This window comes from Spodoptera frugiperda, chromosome 20 (assembly GCF_023101765.2).
Source record: "Spodoptera frugiperda isolate SF20-4 chromosome 20, AGI-APGP_CSIRO_Sfru_2.0, whole genome shotgun sequence".
Taxonomy (NCBI): domain Eukaryota; kingdom Metazoa; phylum Arthropoda; class Insecta; order Lepidoptera; family Noctuidae; genus Spodoptera; species Spodoptera frugiperda.
This window is the reverse complement of record NC_064231.1, coordinates 4606332-4626762: the sequence shown is the minus strand read 5'-3', so window position 1 is coordinate 4626762 and position 20431 is coordinate 4606332. Positions and strand designations below refer to the sequence as shown.

The 20431-nt window shown below is 39.3% G+C and overlaps 2 protein-coding genes and 1 non-coding gene across 3 annotated transcripts; 2 read left to right on the top strand and 1 right to left on the bottom strand.

Moving 5' to 3' along the window:
- Nucleotides 1–4508: 4508 nt before the first annotated feature.
- Nucleotides 4509–7193, top strand: LOC118280533 (uncharacterized; the record flags this gene model as incomplete). The annotated part of the gene is made up of 1 exon (XM_050701478.1): nt 4509–7193. A coding segment is annotated over one exon (2685 nt), but the record flags the coding sequence as incomplete, so codon positions are not given.
- A 1107-nt stretch (nt 7194–8300) lies between these two features.
- Trnaq-uug (transfer RNA glutamine (anticodon UUG)) lies at nt 8301–8372 on the top strand. The gene has a single exon. It is a non-coding gene; the product is annotated as a tRNA-Gln (tRNA).
- Nucleotides 8373–8506: 134 nt separating this feature from the next.
- Nucleotides 8507–18166, bottom strand: LOC118261998 (peroxidase). The gene is made up of 12 exons (XM_035573081.2): nt 17889–18166; nt 16470–16609; nt 15782–15946; nt 14466–14653; nt 13871–14075; nt 13335–13532; nt 11291–11435; nt 10684–10840; nt 10166–10333; nt 9485–9683; nt 9045–9150; nt 8507–8766 (listed from the first exon to the last, which is right to left on the bottom strand). Exons 1-12 carry the CDS (start codon nt 18017–18019, stop codon nt 8652–8654), a joined length of 1917 nt encoding a protein of 638 aa, XP_035428974.2. The 5' UTR covers nt 18020–18166; the 3' UTR covers nt 8507–8651.
- Between the last annotated feature and the right edge of the window lie 2265 nt (nt 18167–20431).

Sequence of the window (20431 nt, the reverse complement as noted above, 5' to 3'; positions counted from 1 at the left end):
TCACTGAGGCTACTGCTACTACTGAGTCTGAGTCTGTCGTCGAAGTGACCACCGAACCTGCTTCTGATTCACCCACCACTGAGCCGGAAAGCGTTGTTGTCGTTACCACTGAGTCGGTCTCTGACGTCACCACTGATGCTGCAACGGAATCAGAAATCACTGAGGCTACTGCTACTACTGAGTCTGAGTCTGTCGTCGAAGTGACCACCGAACCTGCTTCTGATTCACCCACCACTGAGCCGGAAAGCGTTGTTGTCGTTACCACTGAGTCGGTCTCTGACGTCACCACTGATGCTGCAACGGAATCAGAAATCACTGAGGCTACTGCTACTACTGAGCCTGAGTCTGTCGTCGAAGTGACCACCGAACCTGCTTCTGATTCACCCACCACTGAGCCGGAAAGCGTTGTTGTCGTTACCACTGAGTCGGTCTCTGACGTCACCACTGATGCTGCAACGGAATCAGAAATCACTGAGGCTACTGCTACTACTGAGCCTGAGTCTGTCGTCGAAGTGACCACCGAACCTGCTTCTGATTCACCCACCACTGAGCCGGAAAGCGTTGTTGTCGTTACCACTGAGTCGGTCTCTGACGTCACCACTGATGCTGCAACGGAATCAGAAATCACTGAGGCTACTGCTACTACTGAGCCTGAGTCTGTCGTCGAAGTGACCACCGAACCTGCTTCTGATTCACCCACCACTGAGCCGGAAAGCGTTGTTGTCGTTACCACTGAGTCGGTCTCTGACGTCACCACTGATGCTGCAACGGAATCAGAAATCACTGAGGCTACTGCTACTACTGAGCCTGAGTCTGTCGTCGAAGTGACCACCGAACCTGCTTCTGATTCACCCACCACTGAGCCGGAAAGCGTTGTTGTCGTTACCACTGAGTCGGTCTCTGACGTCACCACTGATGCTGCAACGGAATCAGAAATCACTGAGGCTACTGCTACTACTGAGCCTGAGTCTGTCGTCGAAGTGACCACCGAACCTGCTTCTGATTCACCCACCACTGAGCCGGAAAGCGTTGTTGTCGTTACCACTGAGTCGGTCTCTGACGTCACCACTGATGCTGCAACGGAATCAGAAATCACTGAGGCTACTGCTACTACTGAGCCTGAGTCTGTCGTCGAAGTGACCACCGAACCTGCTTCTGATTCACCCACCACTGAGCCGGAAAGCGTTGTTGTCGTTACCACTGAGTCGGTCTCTGACGTCACCACTGATGCTGCAACGGAATCAGAAATCACTGAGGCTACTGCTACTACTGAGCCTGAGTCTGTCGTCGAAGTGACCACCGAACCTGCTTCTGATTCACCCACCACTGAGCCGGAAAGCGTTGTTGTCGTTACCACTGAGTCGGTCTCTGACGTCACCACTGATGCTGCAACGGAATCAGAAATCACTGAGGCTACTGCTACTACTGAGCCTGAGTCTGTCGTCGAAGTGACCACCGAACCTGCTTCTGATTCACCCACCACTGAGCCGGAAAGCGTTGTTGTCGTTACCACTGAGTCGGTCTCTGACGTCACCACTGATGCTGCAACGGAATCAGAAATCACTGAGGCTACTGCTACTACTGAGCCTGAGTCTGTCGTCGAAGTGACCACCGAACCTGCTTCTGATTCACCCACCACTGAGCCGGAAAGCGTTGTTGTCGTTACCACTGAGTCGGTCTCTGACGTCACCACTGATGCTGCAACGGAATCAGAAATCACTGAGGCTACTGCTACTACTGAGCCTGAGTCTGTCGTCGAAGTGACCACCGAACCTGCTTCTGATTCACCCACCACTGAGCCGGAAAGCGTTGTTGTCGTTACCACTGAGTCGGTCTCTGACGTCACCACTGATGCTGCAACGGAATCAGAAATCACTGAGGCTACTGCTACTACTGAGCCTGAGTCTGTCGTCGAAGTGACCACCGAACCTGCTTCTGATTCACCCACCACTGAGCCGGAAAGCGTTGTTGTCGTTACCACTGAGTCGGTCTCTGACGTCACCACTGATGCTGCAACGGAATCAGAAATCACTGAGGCTACTGCTACTACTGAGCCTGAGTCTGTCGTCGAAGTGACCACCGAACCTGCTTCTGATTCACCCACCACTGAGCCGGAAAGCGTTGTTGTCGTTACCACTGAGTCGGTCTCTGACGTCACCACTGATGCTGCAACGGAATCAGAAATCACTGAGGCTACTGCTACTACTGAGCCTGAGTCTGTCGTCGAAGTGACCACCGAACCTGCTTCTGATTCACCCACCACTGAGCCGGAAAGCGTTGTTGTCGTTACCACTGAGTCGGTCTCTGACGTCACCACTGATGCTGCAACGGAATCAGAAATCACTGAGGCTACTGCTACTACTGAGCCTGAGTCTGTCGTCGAAGTGACCACCGAACCTGCTTCTGATTCACCCACCACTGAGCCGGAAAGCGTTGTTGTCGTTACCACTGAGTCGGTCTCTGACGTCACCACTGATGCTGCAACGGAATCAGAAATCACTGAGGCTACTGCTACTACTGAGCCTGAGTCTGTCGTCGAAGTGACCACCGAACCTGCTTCTGATTCACCCACCACTGAGCCGGAAAGCGTTGTTGTCGTTACCACTGAGTCGGTCTCTGACGTCACCACTGATGCTGCAACGGAATCAGAAATCACTGAGGCTACTGCTACTACTGAGTCTGAGTCTGTCGTCGAAGTGACCACCGAACCTGCTTCTGATTCACCCACCACTGAGCCGGAAAGCGTTGTTGTCGTTACCACTGAGTCGGTCTCTGACGTCACCACTGATGCTGCAACGGAATCAGAAATCACTGAGGCTACTGCTACTACTGAGCCTGAGTCTGTCGTCGAAGTGACCACCGAACCTGCTTCTGATTCACCCACCACTGAGCCGGAAAGCGTTGTTGTCGTTACCACTGAGTCGGTCTCTGACGTCACCACTGATGCTGCAACGGAATCAGAAATCACTGAGGCTACTGCTACTACTGAGTCTGAGTCTGTCGTCGAAGTGACCACCGAACCTGCTTCTGATTCACCCACCACTGAGCCGGAAAGCGTTGTTGTCGTTACCACTGAGTCGGTCTCTGACGTCACCACTGATGCTGCAACGGAATCAGAAATCACTGAGGCTACTGCTACTACTGAGTCTGAGTCTGTCGTCGAAGTGACCACCGAACCTGCTTCTGATTCACCCACCACTGAGCCGGAAAGCGTTGTTGTCGTTACCACTGAGTCGGTCTCTGACGTCACCACTGATGCTGCAACGGAATCAGAAATCACTGAGGCTACTGCTACTACTGAGTCTGAGTCTGTCGTCGAAGTGACCACCGAACCTGCTTCTGATTCACCCACCACTGAGCCGGAAAGCGTTGTTGTCGTTACCACTGAGTCGGTCTCTGACGTCACCACTGATGCTGCAACGGAATCAGAAATCACTGAGGCTACTGCTACTACTGAGCCTGAGTCTGTCGTCGAAGTGACCACCGAACCTGCTTCTGATTCACCCACCACTGAGCCGGAAAGCGTTGTTGTCGTTACCACTGAGTCGGTCTCTGACGTCACCACTGATGCTGCAACGGAATCAGAAATCACTGAGGCTACTGCTACTACTGAGCCTGAGTCTGTCGTCGAAGTGACCACCGAACCTGCTTCTGATTCACCCACCACTGAGCCGGAAAGCGTTGTTGTCGTTACCACTGAGTCGGTCTCTGACGTCACCACTGATGCTGCAACGGAATCAGAAATCACTGAGGCTACTGCTACTACTGAGCCTGAGTCTGTCGTCGAAGTGACCACCGAACCTGCTTCTGATTCACCCACCACTGAGCCGGAAAGCGTTGTTGTCGTTACCACTGAGTCGGTCTCTGACGTCACCACTGATGCTGCAACGGAATCAGAAATCACTGAGGCTACTGCTACTACTGAGCCTGAGTCTGTCGTCGAAGTGACCACCGAACCTGCTTCTGATTCACCCACCACTGAGCCGGAAAGCGTTGTTGTCGTTACCACTGAGTCGGTCTCTGACGTCACCACTGATGCTGCAACGGAATCAGAAATCACTGAGGCTACTGCTACTACTGAGCCTGAGTCTGTCGTCGAAGTGACCACCGAACCTGCTTCTGATTCACCCACCACTGAGCCGGAAAGCGTTGTTGTCGTTACCACTGAGTCGGTCTCTGACGTCACCACTGATGCTGCAACGGAATCAGAAATCACTGAGGCTACTGCTACTACTGAGTCTGAGTCTGTCGTCGAAGTGACCACCGAACCTGCTTCTGATTCACCCACCACTGAGCCGGAAAGCGTTGTTGTCGTTACCACTGAGTCGGTCTCTGACGTCACCACTGATGCTGCAACGGAATCAGAAATCACTGAGGCTACTGCTACTACTGAGCCTGAGTCTGTCGTCGAAGTGACCACCGAACCTGCTTCTGATTCACCCACCACTGAGCCGGAAAGCGTTGTTGTCGTTACCACTGAGTCGGTCTCTGACGTCACCACTGATGCTGCAACGGAATCAGAAATCACTGAGGCTACTGCTACTACTGAGCCTGAGTCTGTCGTCGAAGTGACCACCGAACCTGCTTCTGATTCACCCACCACTGAGCCGGAAAGCGTTGTTGTCGTTACCACTGAGTCGGTCTCTGACGTCACCACTGATGCTGCAACGGAATCAGAAATCACTGAGGCTACTGCTACTACTGAGCCTGAGTCTGTCGTCGAAGTGACCACCGAACCTGCTTTTGATTTACCCACCACTGAGGCTGAAAGCCTAGTTGCCCTAACCACTGTTAAGCCTAGTGTTACTACAGGCCCTTCGGCTAGTACAACAACATATGAAACGTCCACAATTCAAACGTCAACTGCGAAAACAACAACCGCGAAAACAACAACTGCGAAAACAACAACTGCGAAAACAACAACTGTGAAAACAACAACTGCGAAAACAACAACTACTCCGAAAACAACAACTACGAAAACTACAACTCCGAAAACTACTACTCCCAAAACAACAACCACGAAAACCACAACTTCGAAAACAACAACTCCGGTTACAACAACTCCGAAAACAACAACTGTTAAAACAACAACTGCGAAAGCAACAACTACTGCGAAAACAACAACTCCGAAAACTACAACTCCGAAAACTACAACTCCCAAAACAACAACCACGAAAACAACTACTCCGAAAACTACAACACCGAAAACAACCACTCCGAAAACTACAACCCCGAAAACAACTACTCCGAAAACAACAACTCCGAAAACTACAACACCGAAAACACCAACGCCTCAAACGTCCAGTCCTTATCCAGGTACGCATGAAGGTATTATAGATGCTAATTGCGATGAATCTACCGGTGTTGTTGTTGATGCTGGATGCAGCGAAGATGTCCTTGAAGAAATTTCTGACGCACCTTGTGATGAATCAATTGACTCCATTGTGGATCATGGTTGTAGCGAAGATGGTACAGATTCTACTGAAGAAATCGCAAACGCACCTTGTGATGAAACTATAGACAGCAGTGTAGATACTTTCTGTAGCGAAGATGTTACCGATTCTACTGAAGGAATCGCAAACGCGCCTTGTGAAGAGACTATGGACAGCAGTGTAGATACTTTCTGTAATGAAGATGTTACAGATTCTACTGATGAAATCGCAAACGCACCTTGTGATGAGACTGTGGACGGCAGTGTAGATACTTTCTGTAATGAGGATGTTACCGATTCTACTGAAGAAATTGCAAACGCACCTTGTGATGAGACTGTGGACAGTAATGTTGATACTTTCTGTAATGAAGATGTTACCGATTCTTCTGATGAAATCGCAAACGCACCTTGTGATGAGACTGTGGACAGCAGTGTAGATACTTTCTGTAATGAAGATGTAACCGATTCTACTGATGAAATCTCAAACGCCCCTTGTGATGAGACTGTGGACAGTAGTGTAGATACTTTCTGTAATGAAGATGTTACCGATTCTTCTGATGAAATCGCAAACGCACCTTGTGATGAGACTGTGGACAGCAGTGTAGATACTTTCTGTAGTGAAGATGTTACAGATTCCTCGCCTAGTACTTCAACTCCTCTTACGGTTGAAGATGTATCTTGTAAAGAAACTGTTTCTAATGAAGAAATCGCAGACGCGCCTTGTGATGATACTGTCGACAGCGGTGAAGATGCTCTTTGTAGTGAAGATGTTATAGATGGTACAGACGCCGGTTGCAATGAAGATGCCACGGAATCATCACTTAGTACTTCAACTCCCGTTTCTGAAGAAGAAGGATCATTCGAAGATAATGAGACAACAACATCTAAGGCTGTTTCTCTTGAAGAAATCTCGAACGCGCCTTGTGATGAGACTGTAGACAGCAGTGTAGATACTTTCTGTAGTGAAGATGTTACAGATTCCTCACTTAGTACTTCAACACCTATTTCTGATGAAGAGGTATCTTTTGAAGATGGCGATACAACAACGTCTGAGTCTGTTTCACTTGAGCACATTACTAATGCACCTTGTGATGTAACTGTGGATGGCAGTGTAGAAGCTTTCTGTAGTGAAGATGTAACAGATTCCTCACCTACCAATTCTAGTCCAGGTTCCGAGGAAGAAGATATTGAGACAGTTACACTTGACGAAATCACAAGTGCACCGTGTGATGAAACTATCAATGTTGGTTTAGACACTACATGCAATGAAGATATTACTGATTCTACAGTCAATACTGTTGATGCAACGACTGTTAAAACCGTTTCGGATGAAGTGGTTACGTTAGAACCTCAATTGGAAACATCTGAGTCGGCCTCACATGATGAAATAGCTCACGCACCTTGTGATGAAACAGCCGATAGTGGCTTGGAAGCTTATTGTAATGAAGATGTAACGGAATCCACAGTTAGTACTGAGAGTTCAATTTCTATCGAAGAAAATACTTTTGACACTGCTACTCTTGAGGCAACAAGTGAAACACCAAAAGTTGAAGATGTTACGTCTGAAGCTCTTGATTCTGAAAGTACTGAAACGGCCTCACTTGAAGAAATAACCAATGCACCATGTGATGAAACGGCCGATGCTGAAACAATTGACTCATTCTGTGAGGAAGATGACATAACGACCTTGCAAACATCGACGACTAATACGACCACAGAAAAGTCTATACTTATTGGTAAACTTCGCGGTAATACGGACTAAGTTGCATTGTAATAACTGTTATGACTTTAGAAATGAGAATAGCAACACAGGCAAAAACAGGGGATATCTTTGAATATACACAACTATTAATGTATTCTATACTTTATGTTAAATATTTCACTGTTAATGATTTTGTTTATACGATCTTAGTATCATGTAAGGTAGATGAACTATGTATATCCCTTATTTTTCATAGGACTGCAATTTTACATTATCTGTAATAATGTAAATATTACGTTTCTTGTGTTGTTATCTAATCTATTATGTATCTTAGATTTGTGATTAAAGTTTGCATGCATAATTATGAATTTTATTTCGTCTACATTTGAACCTTTTCGTTTGTTCTTCTATTGAAGAGTCTACGCACATGTATGCTTACAGTTCACTTTTAAGTTGCCATATTAAAAAGGTCAGTTTATTTTTACTAACTGGACTCAATTATTAAGTTACTATAAATTCTCCACAACAGTTTGTCTCCACAACAATTTGCTCGAACTCGAGTCCTTTAGCTCGATAGTCGTACTTGAGATCATTACACCGATAGTTACGAGGCAATCTCTTTACCTCAATTTCTTCCTTATACCGTATAGGCAGACAATATACGAAAAATGAGCGGAATAGGCCCCGCAGGTAAGCCCAAAAGTGCATTATTCTCTATGAGCTAATTTGAACACTCTACAAATACGGCATTAAAACAGTAGCGCCGCGTGTCCGTAACATTGCTAGACAACTTAAAACACTACAGCTCATCTGTGGTAAAGGTACATGGAGTTTAAATAGAATTGAATACTTGATTTAAGTATTTATTTTGTTTGAAAATTTAATTTATGTAACTTTCTGTTTGCGTTGAAATATTTAGTTGTATTATGCTTATGTGGAGAAGTACTACTTGTAGTTTCATTTAAATCATATGGGTGATCTTCATACTGAATATATCTCTTAATCTATACGTAACTGTTGCACCGAATACATGACTATGTAGATGGTTTACATTACTGAATGTATGTAAGTCAAATCGTGAGAGCAATAACGATAAGTGACGTCACGATACAAACTTGACTTAAGTTGTAGTGAAAGGGAAGCGCTATTTCGCATCACCTAGCAACCGGTTCCATGGTGTAATGGTTAGCACTCTGGACTTTGAATCCAGCGATCCGAGTTCAAATCTCGGTGGAACCTTGATTTTTTATATATGGAATTTGCTTAAAATTATCATGCGTAGGAGTTTATTAAGAACAAAAATGTATTTTTTTTTTTCAGTTTTGATATTTATAGAAGGAAGGTATAATAAATGTCAAATAAAACAAAAATAATCTTATTACAAAATATTTTTTATTAATTTAATGTATTCATCAGATCGACTATCAACTTGAAGTCAACATCTTGATTTTATTGCTACCAGAGGCCTGTTTCAATAGGTCAATCACCTCTAAATCTTATATAATAGGCTTGTTGCTATCACTCGGCGATATCTTTGCCATAGTGATTGAAATATGTTGGCACTCCACAATTCAAGTCCCTCCAAGCTTCATAGTTCATCGCTGGTATGTTATCACAACTGACCATTTGGTTGCTGTAAAAAAAACCACAAAAAATATTAATTTGGTAATACTAATCTGTAGTAGTTTGAAAGTGAGGAGGGGACTGTTCAAACTACATGTAAAATACGTGCTAAGATATAGCCTTTCAGCCACCAAAATACGAAGAGGCCAACAATCCTTAAATTCATAATTCCCAAAAGGGCGGCAACGCACTTGTAACGCCTTTGGTGTTTGCGATTGCTTACCATCTGTACGCTCGTTTACTGGTTTAAACCATAAAAAAATAATCAAATAATTAACAATAACTTACTTGAATCCAGCCTTCAAGAAAGCATGTGGTTGGATCTTTGTCACCTTGTCTCCGACATCACACAGGAATCTTGCAATGGTATACTTCCTTATTTCACCCAGTTGTACTAAAAATAAAACAGTTTGATTAGGTTCAATAATTTGATAGATTTGCCAGCCATATACGTTAAAATAATAATCGAATTCTGGGCCAGAATTCAGAATTCGTCATTAAGAAACTATAAAACAAAAAATCATAAAATGCTAAATTAAAATTAATTCAGTAGGTATCTATCAAGAGTCATGAATATTAATTTATTTTTATTTAAATGTTATTTTCAAAACTTGTACAAGGGTGATGCAGAGAAGACTAAATCCAATAATATATTTTTTAAGATTTTCCAAATATAATATGTTTAATTCATTAATGGATTTTAGGATACCTTGTGTAAAAGTACTTACATGCATTAAAGGCTTTAGGACGGTTCGGCCTCTCGTACCAATGTCTATCAGCTATCATGTTCCTCCTCAGCTGGTCTATAGTCAGGCAGTAGAATGTCGCAGGAACATATCCACCATAAATTGGCCTTTCTACCCAAATACCAGCCATAAGATCTACATCTTCTACCTTTTCATAAAGATCTCTGAGAATCTCAATTCTCTGGAAATAGAAGAAACAAATTATTAGACTACCTCGTTGGTCGAGTGCTCGCAAGTACGACTACCAAACAAGGGGCTCGGGTTCGGTCGGGCAAAGCGTTGTTGGGCTGCTTTCAGTTATTCGAAAATTTAAAAATCGTCAGTAGTGGCACGGAGTCTGGAATTGTGCTCAGTATAATATGGGCAAAGGCCCAACCCCTTATTACATGAGACTTATAAAACAAATGCGGCATTACATGCCGCAATGTGCACAGCTACTTACCCCTTCGGGGATAAAAGGCGTAAGATTGCAAAAAAAAAGATTATAGTTATACTAGGTAACTACTGTGATGAAAATTAAATGACGCTTGTAAATATCAGGTATAGCAATACTTAATAGGAATTATTTCTCTTATTGAAAGATTATCAAAACCTCTGGTTGGTTTCAAGAAATAGAGGCTAACTCTCTAACATAAATAAAACAAAAATCTAGGAATTCTATACCTCAGGGTCAACAATTCCTTCAAGGTCGTAGAACGAGCGTATTGGTTTTCCGAAGCATGCTTCTCTATACTTGACGTAAGGTTGGAATCCAAAGTATCTGTTCTTGGCCATATCATTAGTCATCAAATCTGATACACCTTGGTGAGGACCCAAGCCTTGCTCTGTTATCTGAAATATAAAACATTAATTATTATTGTATTTTTATATTGATTTAAATTATAGGCCCTAGAGGTGTAGGTACAGTACTATCGTCTCGAGATATTTGATAATAATGGTACATTGAATATTACTTACTATAAATTAATACATACACTAAATTAATACACTTATTATTTGAAACCTTAAGGTACGAATATTTTTTTTAATATTAAAATTGAAATGTCTGTCAATCTGTTTGAAATTGAAGGTTTAGTCTAAATAATTACCTATCTGGCGTGACGCATCTAAAATCTAAAAATGACTATCGGTACAAAACTGTGAATCCATCTCATGCAGTGTAGTGTAAAGGTACTACTTACATCAGGATCAGCAATGTAGTCAATCTTGGCGCTTCCCTGTCTGAAGCTTCCTTGAGTGACGTAATCAATGTTGTCATCAACGGCAAAGAACCCAGTTCTCAAAGTGAGGTTTACAATGGGGAACTGTTTCAAGTAATGCCCCTCGAGATCGTACATTCTGAAAATAGCAAATAGGTTTTATTTACAGACAGTTTAAAATATTAAGTACCCTAGAATCCTCCATATCCATAGAAAAATTAAGGCAAAAAAGTCAAGTCAAGGCAAAGTGAAAGTTAATTATTTATGTTAAATAGACCGGGAAAGCACTTTTGAACGTCAAAGCAAAAATGTCTGTCTATCGGTCAGTCCTCTAGAGAAACTATTTGCTCGTGTCAAAGTGTAGATTCCTATGTAGAAGAATAAAAATAAAATTCCATAGGCTACTTTTTGTCAATCAGGTTCACAATACAATTCTCGGTCACAAAATTTGGTAGAACATAGAACAGAATTAGGTCAGGGATTTGATGAAATAAATAAACAATATTTATTTAATAAGGCAATAAGTTACGCAACATATTATTATATTATGTCAACTTTAAATATGTCCCTTTAGAAGGTCCCAACTTACTTCAAAGAACCATCTTGTACGGTATGCATCCATCTCAAAGCGAAAGGAAACTCCAAGGATACTTGGGGCAGAACCTTCTCATCATACACATCTCTGAAGCCACCAGTAGGGGAGAGCACTCCATCGTTAATTAAGTTTTCATAGCCTGGAACAAAAACAATCATATTTACTATCTAACTTTTGTTGCCGATCCATTGATTACAAGTAGTTACGTAGTTGATTTCCGAGTCACCAATGTAGTTTATTTTTCATTTTTGAAATATTATCTGGAATCATGGGCGTATCATTTTAAATATGTGGCAGTAATGCTATCCCCTAATAAATTAGAAGTTCATCTTGAACCTATGAGTGGTTACTGCTGGCCAAACACCTCTTCTAACACGGAGAAGGTTTGAGCATTAATCACCACGCTTGCTCAATGCGGGTTGGCAATTTAAAACTTATAATCAGAAATTATAAGCCCAGGTTTCCTAACCATGTTTTCCTTCACCGTCAGTCAGTAGTATCTAAATAATCTTTAACCCGCCACTGGTGACGTGTATTTGTCTTACATAGTCAGTGACCCTGGTCTCCTGCACCGTGATTTTGTGGTTTATGTATTATTTTTTATTATTATGAATTTTTTTAGATAGATATTTTGAATTAGAAACGATATAAAATAGGACATTGACATTGGAAGGACACAAAATGACATAAATATACAAATAGAAAATAAAAGAGATAAAATTTCATAGAAAGGACATAAAAATAAAACGCCCGTATTGCTGTTGCGGGGTGGACTAATGGTAGAGGGCGTGTAGTAAAGCAGCTACTCGAAATCGCAACCTAATTCGATAAACAGTTTAAAAATTATTCTTAGTTTTTAAATTACCCGGTCTCATAGACATATAGGTCACCAATGGCGGGTTAAAGGTACATATAACAAGGATTAAGTCAAATTTGGAAGTTAAGTGCATGCATTATAGTCACTGATTACTCTTTCGGATTATGTAATGACCCAAACGTTTTTCTTTATATAGGTATTAGACATAATTTATTCGGCAATGGAATTATTTGCCCAGTATCAATATGAAGTCATAATAAAATATCAGGTGATTTCGACTATTCAAAGTTTTTTGACCCGTTGACGTCGAATGTTTTACATTTTTGAATAGTAATGATGTTATCTTTCTCCATTAAATTGAAAATAACATAACATAAAATTTTCAATAACAAGCGTATTAAATCGGTTGCTAAGCAAATGGTTCTTAATGAGCATGTTTGTTGATTTTAAGTTTACTTTTTTATTTTGTCCTTGCAAAACCTATCCCATTTTCCTTCGACAGATTGTTATTGAGGTAAAGTATTTTTGTAGGGATATTGGTCTGAGAATTTGTAAATGGTAAAACCTAATAAAATACAGTCTTATCAGGGCATCACATCATGTACGTAAATACTTTTATAACCTCCTTTTTGGTAGGTAGAGGTGCATATTGCTTTTTCCTTATCAATTTAAAGTCGATTGATATTCGACAATTGTATAGACATGACTACAAATAAGTGTGGAAAACAAAATATGCAAATTAACAAATTGTGGATGCTTATAAATAACCAATTATCTCCGTTCAAAGTCAAAGTCACATAATTTATTCCAAATTAAACCATGACTTTTGAATTGTCAACAAATAAAGAAATAAATAATAGTCAGTCAGTGAAGCTAGATGCTCGTTCGCAAGTGTAGCTTCAAATGGAGAATGAATGAATATTGTAATTTATTGTTCAAGACTAGTTCGTATACTTAAGGTAAATATCATTATGGTGCAATTTGATGGCACTAGACATGATACAATATACCTATACGAAATAAATATAACCTGACACTACAATTCTCTCTAGTGCGTTTAAAAGCACATAATTTCATACAGTATACATAACTTGACCAGAACGAAATGTTTTTGTGATTTACACAAATTAATTCAAAAAAGGAATCGCCGAGGCATAAAGCCAACCTTCTAATTAGTTTAGAAACAGTATTAAATAGTTCCTTTTAAAACTCATTGCTTACCTAAGAAGACGGGCATCAGTTCATAGTAAATGAATTGAAGGTAGAGAGCGATGTTGATGTCCCGTGCGGTGTTGAACAGCCTCTCATCGTCCCAGCATGGGTTCACCTTGGCAAGCTGCGTAGCTATAAAGTTATGGTTCCTCCACACCCATACCGCCATGAGGTTAATTCCACCTAGAGTGTTACCTCCGTCTTCCGCTGGAACAGTCAATGTCACGTTATTTTGTCATATTAAGAAGTAAGATAAATTGTTCCTAGAAAGATGCTTGTTTTGATTTGGGAGTATTTTGTACATTACACTTTTTTGAAAATCATATCGGTGCCCTTTGCTTAACATTCGTTTAGTGCTCTGATTGGTTGGTTTATTCGAGCCGGCAATCAGAGTGCCGATTACACTCTTATTTGGATTACTATAAACGTAAAGCAAACTTGCACTAAGGGTGCGAATTATTTCTTTACGTAAACTTGACGTTATTTTTAGTTTACATTATTTTTTAATACAGATATATTATCAACATAATTAAAGTTCTACTAACGCATGTCATGACATCTGGTCTCCACTGGTCTTTGGTTCAATAAGCAGACGTTGGCCTGAGTCTTAGTGCTTGGAGGCCAAATTCTTCCATTCTCTTCTTCAAACTTCAACAGACCACCTTTAAACAGTCTTCCTTTTTCCTGCAAGTTCTTCAAGAAGTTTCCGTAAACCGATGATAAATCGATGCCAGGAGTTGATGAAACAATCTGAAAATAAAAACATATAAACATTTTTTTTTGATGAACTATAGTCCTAATTAGTCTGCACGCTTAATCAGAAAGTAAAAACTGCAACTGGTTCAATATGGTATATGATTTTTAAACATTAAACACGTATTTTTATTTTTTTACGTAAACAAAATATACTTTGGAAATATATTGATTTAAAATATCTCGTGACGTTACTTCTAGGTACATTTTATACGTATGTAGAAATAACGTATTTGTTGCCACTCCTAAACTTTGACTAGTTATTTCTGAGTATTATTAATTGTCTAATTGTAATACTCCATCACCATCCCTATCATCGCCTGGGGCAGGAGACTGCTCATCATGAGCAGTAAAGATAAATTAAAGACACAAAACAAAATAACTCACTCGTTCAGGAGAAGATCCTTTAGGAATGCATCCAATACTTTGGAAAGTCTCAGGTCTAGTCATGTTCAGGCAACGATGTCCTGAGAAGCGGTGGACGGGATCATTTTCAGGAATCTTGTTTGGGACACAGTACGTATCGTTTTTGCCTCTCGGAGCACAACAGTACGGCCTCCATAATATGTAGTTAACTGGAAATAATAAAGCGATATTTATAAATTGCTATGTGTTATTTTAGATCATAGTCTACCCTTGCTAGGTTATTCTGTAATTGTCAATTCGAAACATTTGAAGTGAGTTCGATTGCGGTCCGCCATGTCATTGGTTGTGAGAATAATCTCGACCAATGTCAGGAAAGAATGCGATCGAGCTCACTTCGTTTTGAAATGACAATCACAGAATAGTAGTTTTAAATTTTCTTCTTGATCCCTTCTGCCATTTTGACATGATTGAATAACAAATATAATTACAAGATATTAATCAATATTAATAATGATTCATCAACTTACTACACGTTCAATGCAAAGTAACAAAAAGTATAAGTAGCTCCATCATTTGTTTTCGTCGAAAAAGTTATGGTCATGAACATGAAGTTTCTTAGAACATGTATCAATCATATATTATATATCTCTCCAAGAAATACATAGTTTTAGGTACCAAAAAGTATGATGCATAAAATCTAGATCCGGAAAAACATTAATAACACGTTTTAAGTTAAATATAAGAATAAGACACGTTTATAAATAAACCTAGTAGGTACCTATTACTATATAGTATAAAAGTTACGTTGCATTTTACTGTTTGTAACAGCAATAAATAATAAAACTTCCGTGAATGTAGATCCCTTCTGTTAATTTTGCAAAATGTATTTTTTTGTTTAAACTTTAAAAAACATCAAATGCAAACAAAACAGCAAATGGAGGGAACAACCTCAAACAAAAAAAAAAAAAAGGTCCTAACTATATTGTATACTAGCTTCTGAAAGCGGCTTTGCCCGCATTCCCATATGTAATATTTCCAAATATGGGGGCTCGGCAGTGCCCCCGCCAAGTCGAACATCTATTAAGTCCTTTGATTGACTTGGCCAGTACTTACACCTATTTTTGTTGACATTTCTCGTATTATATTGTTTAGCTTATTTCATGATTATAAATTATGATGGTCTATTGCATGATTACGTGCGATGGCCAAGTCGATCAATGGACTAAATAAAATAACCGACTTGGTATTACATGGATCTCACAACTTTTTACGGTAGGAAAACTGAGGTGCGAGACTTGGGCTTTTTTACAGGATGTTTTTGATGGTGTTGTACTTACTTGTATCGTGTAGAGAGACAACATCAGAAGATAAGAAGACAAACGCATGTATGGCCAGCTGCGTCAGCCTCTGACTGGGCACTTTGCCAACTGACACTAGGTTCGTTCTCAGCACACGAGGTAGAGGCAAATCGTTGCCCGATGCTGCCTTCTTAGGTTCGAAATCTGTAGGAAAAGTGGCGTTAAATAAACATATTTTTAATGGTCTAAGCCGGTAAACGAGCTGACAGATCACCTGATGGTAAGCAATCGCTGTCGCCCATGGACACCCGAAACACTAGAGGCGTTACAAGTGTGTTGCCGGCCGTTTGGGGATTAGAAATTTAAGAGTTGTTGGGAGTCATCAGGGAGTCCAGTTACCACACTCATACAACGTTGTTTCACGTATTACAGTGTAGTTCAGAAAATATACTTGGTTTTATTTACAGGTTTATTATAATTTGAGAAATATTATAAAACAAATACTACATTATGTCGTAGATTAATTTAAGCAAAAATAAAATTACGCTACACTCCACGCGTTAGCCGGTTGCTCAGCCACAGCGCCAACCGTGAAGTTAATTCAATCATAGAAATTACCGATAAAGTATTATATATATTACAATCGTAATCTAAATTTAATCAGTATGACTCTACTTATTGCAATTTCAATTTTAATAATCAAATAATAAGTTTTAAAATAGGTTACCTTTATCAAAGACTGGTGGAAGGACTCTGGTGAATGGAGTGTGTCCAGCACCCCTGTTGGGGTACCTTATGTTGTTACACGTTCCATCTACTCGCCTGCCTTCATTGGGATCACATGGCTCGAACTCATTCACGCACCAACTAAAAAAAAGGACAAATTATAGACTACAATAAAACAATTGATTTTTTTTAGTCACATTGAGTATTTTTTCCGTTAGACCCGGTTTCAAATTCCCTAAAGGAACTCTATTGTCTAGTCTGAGGAGTGTTGTGATTCATATTTTATGCTCACAAAGAGACTTTTCGCTAGTTCGTGGGTAATTAATTTCCATCACTCAAGGATTAGTGTACCTACCATACATAAATTGGCATAATTCAGTAATTTTAATCTGTGATTATTTATTTATTTTTAGGAGGAAAATCATTCAATGACTTCTGCGGCCTTGAGTGAAAGAAGAAGGAGTGTCAGACTCTTTTTAACTAAAAACTACCCCGTTCCTTCAAACTCGGAGTTCCGGGTTGGAAATACCTTAGCACTTATAAATCTCACCACAAAAGTGTCACTAACAATATTAAAAAGTCATTATTAATAGCTAAAATATTAGTTATAGTCATTAAAATGTTTCTGTGATAAGTAAACGTGTGATAAGGAAAGAAAATGTGGCTAACAAAAACATAGTATAAATGGTTACAACTAATTTGGGTAAGTACTATTTTATACAATGAAGTCGGTTAAAAACAGTTTTAATAGACGTAGTTTTTGCTTATAGTATTTTAGTAATCTCAAATCTAGGATTAATATAAGCACTGCTATTTTTGTAAACATTGTAATTTTTTGCTACAGCAATTTTACTATTTTGTAATTAAATCTAATACCTAACTTTACTCCGTATTTGTTGAGTATGTTAGATTATACTTTAACTATAATTTCTCATCATAATAAATCATCATTGCTCGGATAATGTCTATATTGAACATAGACTTCTCTCTATGTGGTATTAAAGTTATATATTTTTTTTATCGATACATATTCACTATAATTTTATTGTCTAGTACTAGCTTCTGCCAGCGATCCCGTGGGATAAAAAATCCTATCACCCAAGTCAGCTCATACTCTGTTTGTATATCATCATCATTAACGTCAGCCGAGAGACGTCCACTGCTGAACAAGGCCTCCCCCTTAGTCCCCCATGTATATATCCATGTATATATCACCAAAATCCTTTCAGTAGTTTCAGCGTGATTGAGACGGAAAAACATCCAAACGAACTAACTTTCACATTTATAATATTAGTGTGATATACATTGAAACGTATGAATGCATTCAACAAAAATACCAATCTTTAACAACTTAGAAAACATTTTCCAGCCCCTCTAAAAATATGGCGGCACAAAATCAATAAACAAAAAAAAAACTCACAAAGTAGTATTAGCTTTCGAGTGACGTTTCACTTCATCCATGCCAATAGGTACTCCATAATAGGAATCGTAGAACAACGCCGCACGCACATCACAGAACACAGCGAACAACAGTAGTAACACAGGCAACATGTTATCGCACCGAGCAATTAAAGCATTATAAAAATCCAACACCAACAAATATACTAAAGTAAAGAAACTGGTTTCAATTATGCTAATGCACCTGGAAGCACGGTAGAGTATGACCAAGTCCAAATAAAGTGAGCACTGAGAGAGCGTTCGCGAAATGAAACTGTTAAGGTTAACAACGTATCTTTATGAGCAATTAATAATACCTTCGTTCCGTTCCCCCTCTTTTTGGCATTATCTTACTCATACAGTTGCTATTTTCATGTCATTATTTTGCACGTTTTATTATAAAATTATGACCTCCAATTTTTTTAATTCCGATTTTCTTGAATCATAACAATGCATTACTTTTTGCTGAAGGATACTGATGCGTCATTGTTTAGTGAAATTATTGGACCATAAAAAGTATAATACTTAGTGGTCGGATTATGTTATAAACTAGCTTCTGCCTGCAGTTTCACCCACGTTTCGGAGCTAAAAGTAGCATAAATATTTATGATAGACTATGTAGATCATCCTCTAACCCTGTCTTAAATTTCATCCCAGTCCCTTCAGTAGTTTTAACGAATATACAAACAAACTTATACATCTTTCGCATTTATAATAGCGATTCAAGCTAATTCGTCGGAAGCAGTACAAAAACACATCTCATAAAAAACTTGCATCAATTACCTATTTGATACCATGCACAATTTTCACGCATGCTGTATTTTAAAGCTTATTGTAAGTATATTATAATAAAATTAATGCACCAAGTTTTTAGCATAGGTCACTTGCACACATAAATGGCATACAATACAAACATTACACTCCTTTTAGGCAGTCGTGTTAAAATATCGAAACATGTTTTTTTACAAACCTTTTCCTTTAACCTTGCTGTCGCATTTACGGGTGACAGAGAGTATAAGGAAATAAACACTTTTAAATGCTACCGGTGCAATTTAACAAAATATTCACTGATTTAAATTTAAAGTATAAGTAAATAATAAATATATTGTAATGTGCACCTTTGCCTACCCCTTCGGGGGTAAAAGGCGTGACATTGCGAGAGACGTTGCGTTTAAATTTAAAGTTTTTTTTTATATCGTCACGCTTTTTATCCTCGGAGAGGTACGCAGAGGTGGACATTATGGTACGTAATGCCACTGTACAATGTACACCGAGTTTTTACAATTTATGTTGTATGTCCCATGTAATTGGTGGTGAAAAATTTTGACCCAAATTTTATAACCAAATGGAATCCAGAACAAAGCGTATATTCGTTTTTAGGTTTTCGTATATTATCATTAATATAGTGCGCGAGAGCCATGCTTCGGCACAAATGGGCCGGCTCAACTGAAGTGATACCACGGCCTCACAGAAAACTGGCGTGAACGCCTCTGGTGTTTTAGTTGTCTAAGTGAGGCGACGATTTCGTGCCATCAGGTGATCCGTAGGATCGTTTCCCGGACTTATATGTACAATAAAAAAAATAATATAATATGATATAATTGAGAACAATAAAATGTTATTTACTCATTGTTTTACATTTAAACCATTAATTTAAAGGTCACACTTCAGAAACCATTTCCTGGTAAATATTTTTGTTTAGTTTTTCTTTTTTAATTACAACTTATTACCACTAATTAACATTATAGTATTTTTTTATTTGTTTGTTATTCAGGATATGTATGTCATACGCAAACGTTTTTTCTATATAAAATGTAGGTGGTAGAGGGTGAGCCAAGTTTACCTATACCAAAGTTAAATAAAATATTTTCCTTGACTAAATTAGCCTTGCTTAAAGAGATATTTTTAGTAATCACAAAATGATGACATTTTCAGAAGATGTCCTTGCATCAAAAGGATGTAATATTATTATTTCCAGCTTGTCAACATAATAATAAAATAGGTACTCGTAATATTAAAGACACTAATAGAATACCTCGTTGGTCGAGTAGTCGCTAGTGGGACTGCCGGACAATGGGTTCGATTTCTGAATCGGGCTAAATATTACTGGGCTTTTTTGGTTTTTTGAAAATTTCTCAGTAGTAGCACGGAGTCTTAAATTGTGCGTAACCGTATATAGCAATAGACCACCCCCTGTTACATGGGACTTATAACACAAATAATGAAAAGTGGGTGCACATTGTATAGCGGCATTACATGCCGTAATGTGCACCTCTGCCTACACCTTCGGAGATAAAAGGCGTGACGATACGACGACGACTAATAGAATACGTTATTTCATTTTGTACTGGAATTAAACAATTTAATAAAATTAAAACCCGACTAACAGTCATAAATAAAACTGAAATAAAATGCGCAAATGTCATCATAATTTTAAATGCAAGTATTTTAAACTACAAAATTATTCTAATGATTTAGTGTTTTTGTAAACAGCGTTTTACGTATTATGTACATATTATATATGTT

What these genes read in the sequence shown, in the direction of transcription:
- LOC118261998 (XM_035573081.2), bottom strand. Translation starts at nt 18,019, where the DNA reads ATGTTGCCTGTGTTACTACTGTTGTTCGCTGTGTTCTGTGATGTGCGT. An exon ending in TCGAAAGCTAATACTACTTT is followed by an intron (nt 16,610 to 17,888) that starts GTGAGTTTTTTT and finishes CCTTTTTTTTAG; the next exon opens with TTGGTGCGTGAATGAGTTCG. An exon ending in AAGGATCTTCTCCTGAACGA is followed by an intron (nt 14,076 to 14,465) that starts GTGAGTTATTTT and finishes TTTTATTTTCAG; the next exon opens with ATTGTTTCATCAACTCCTGG.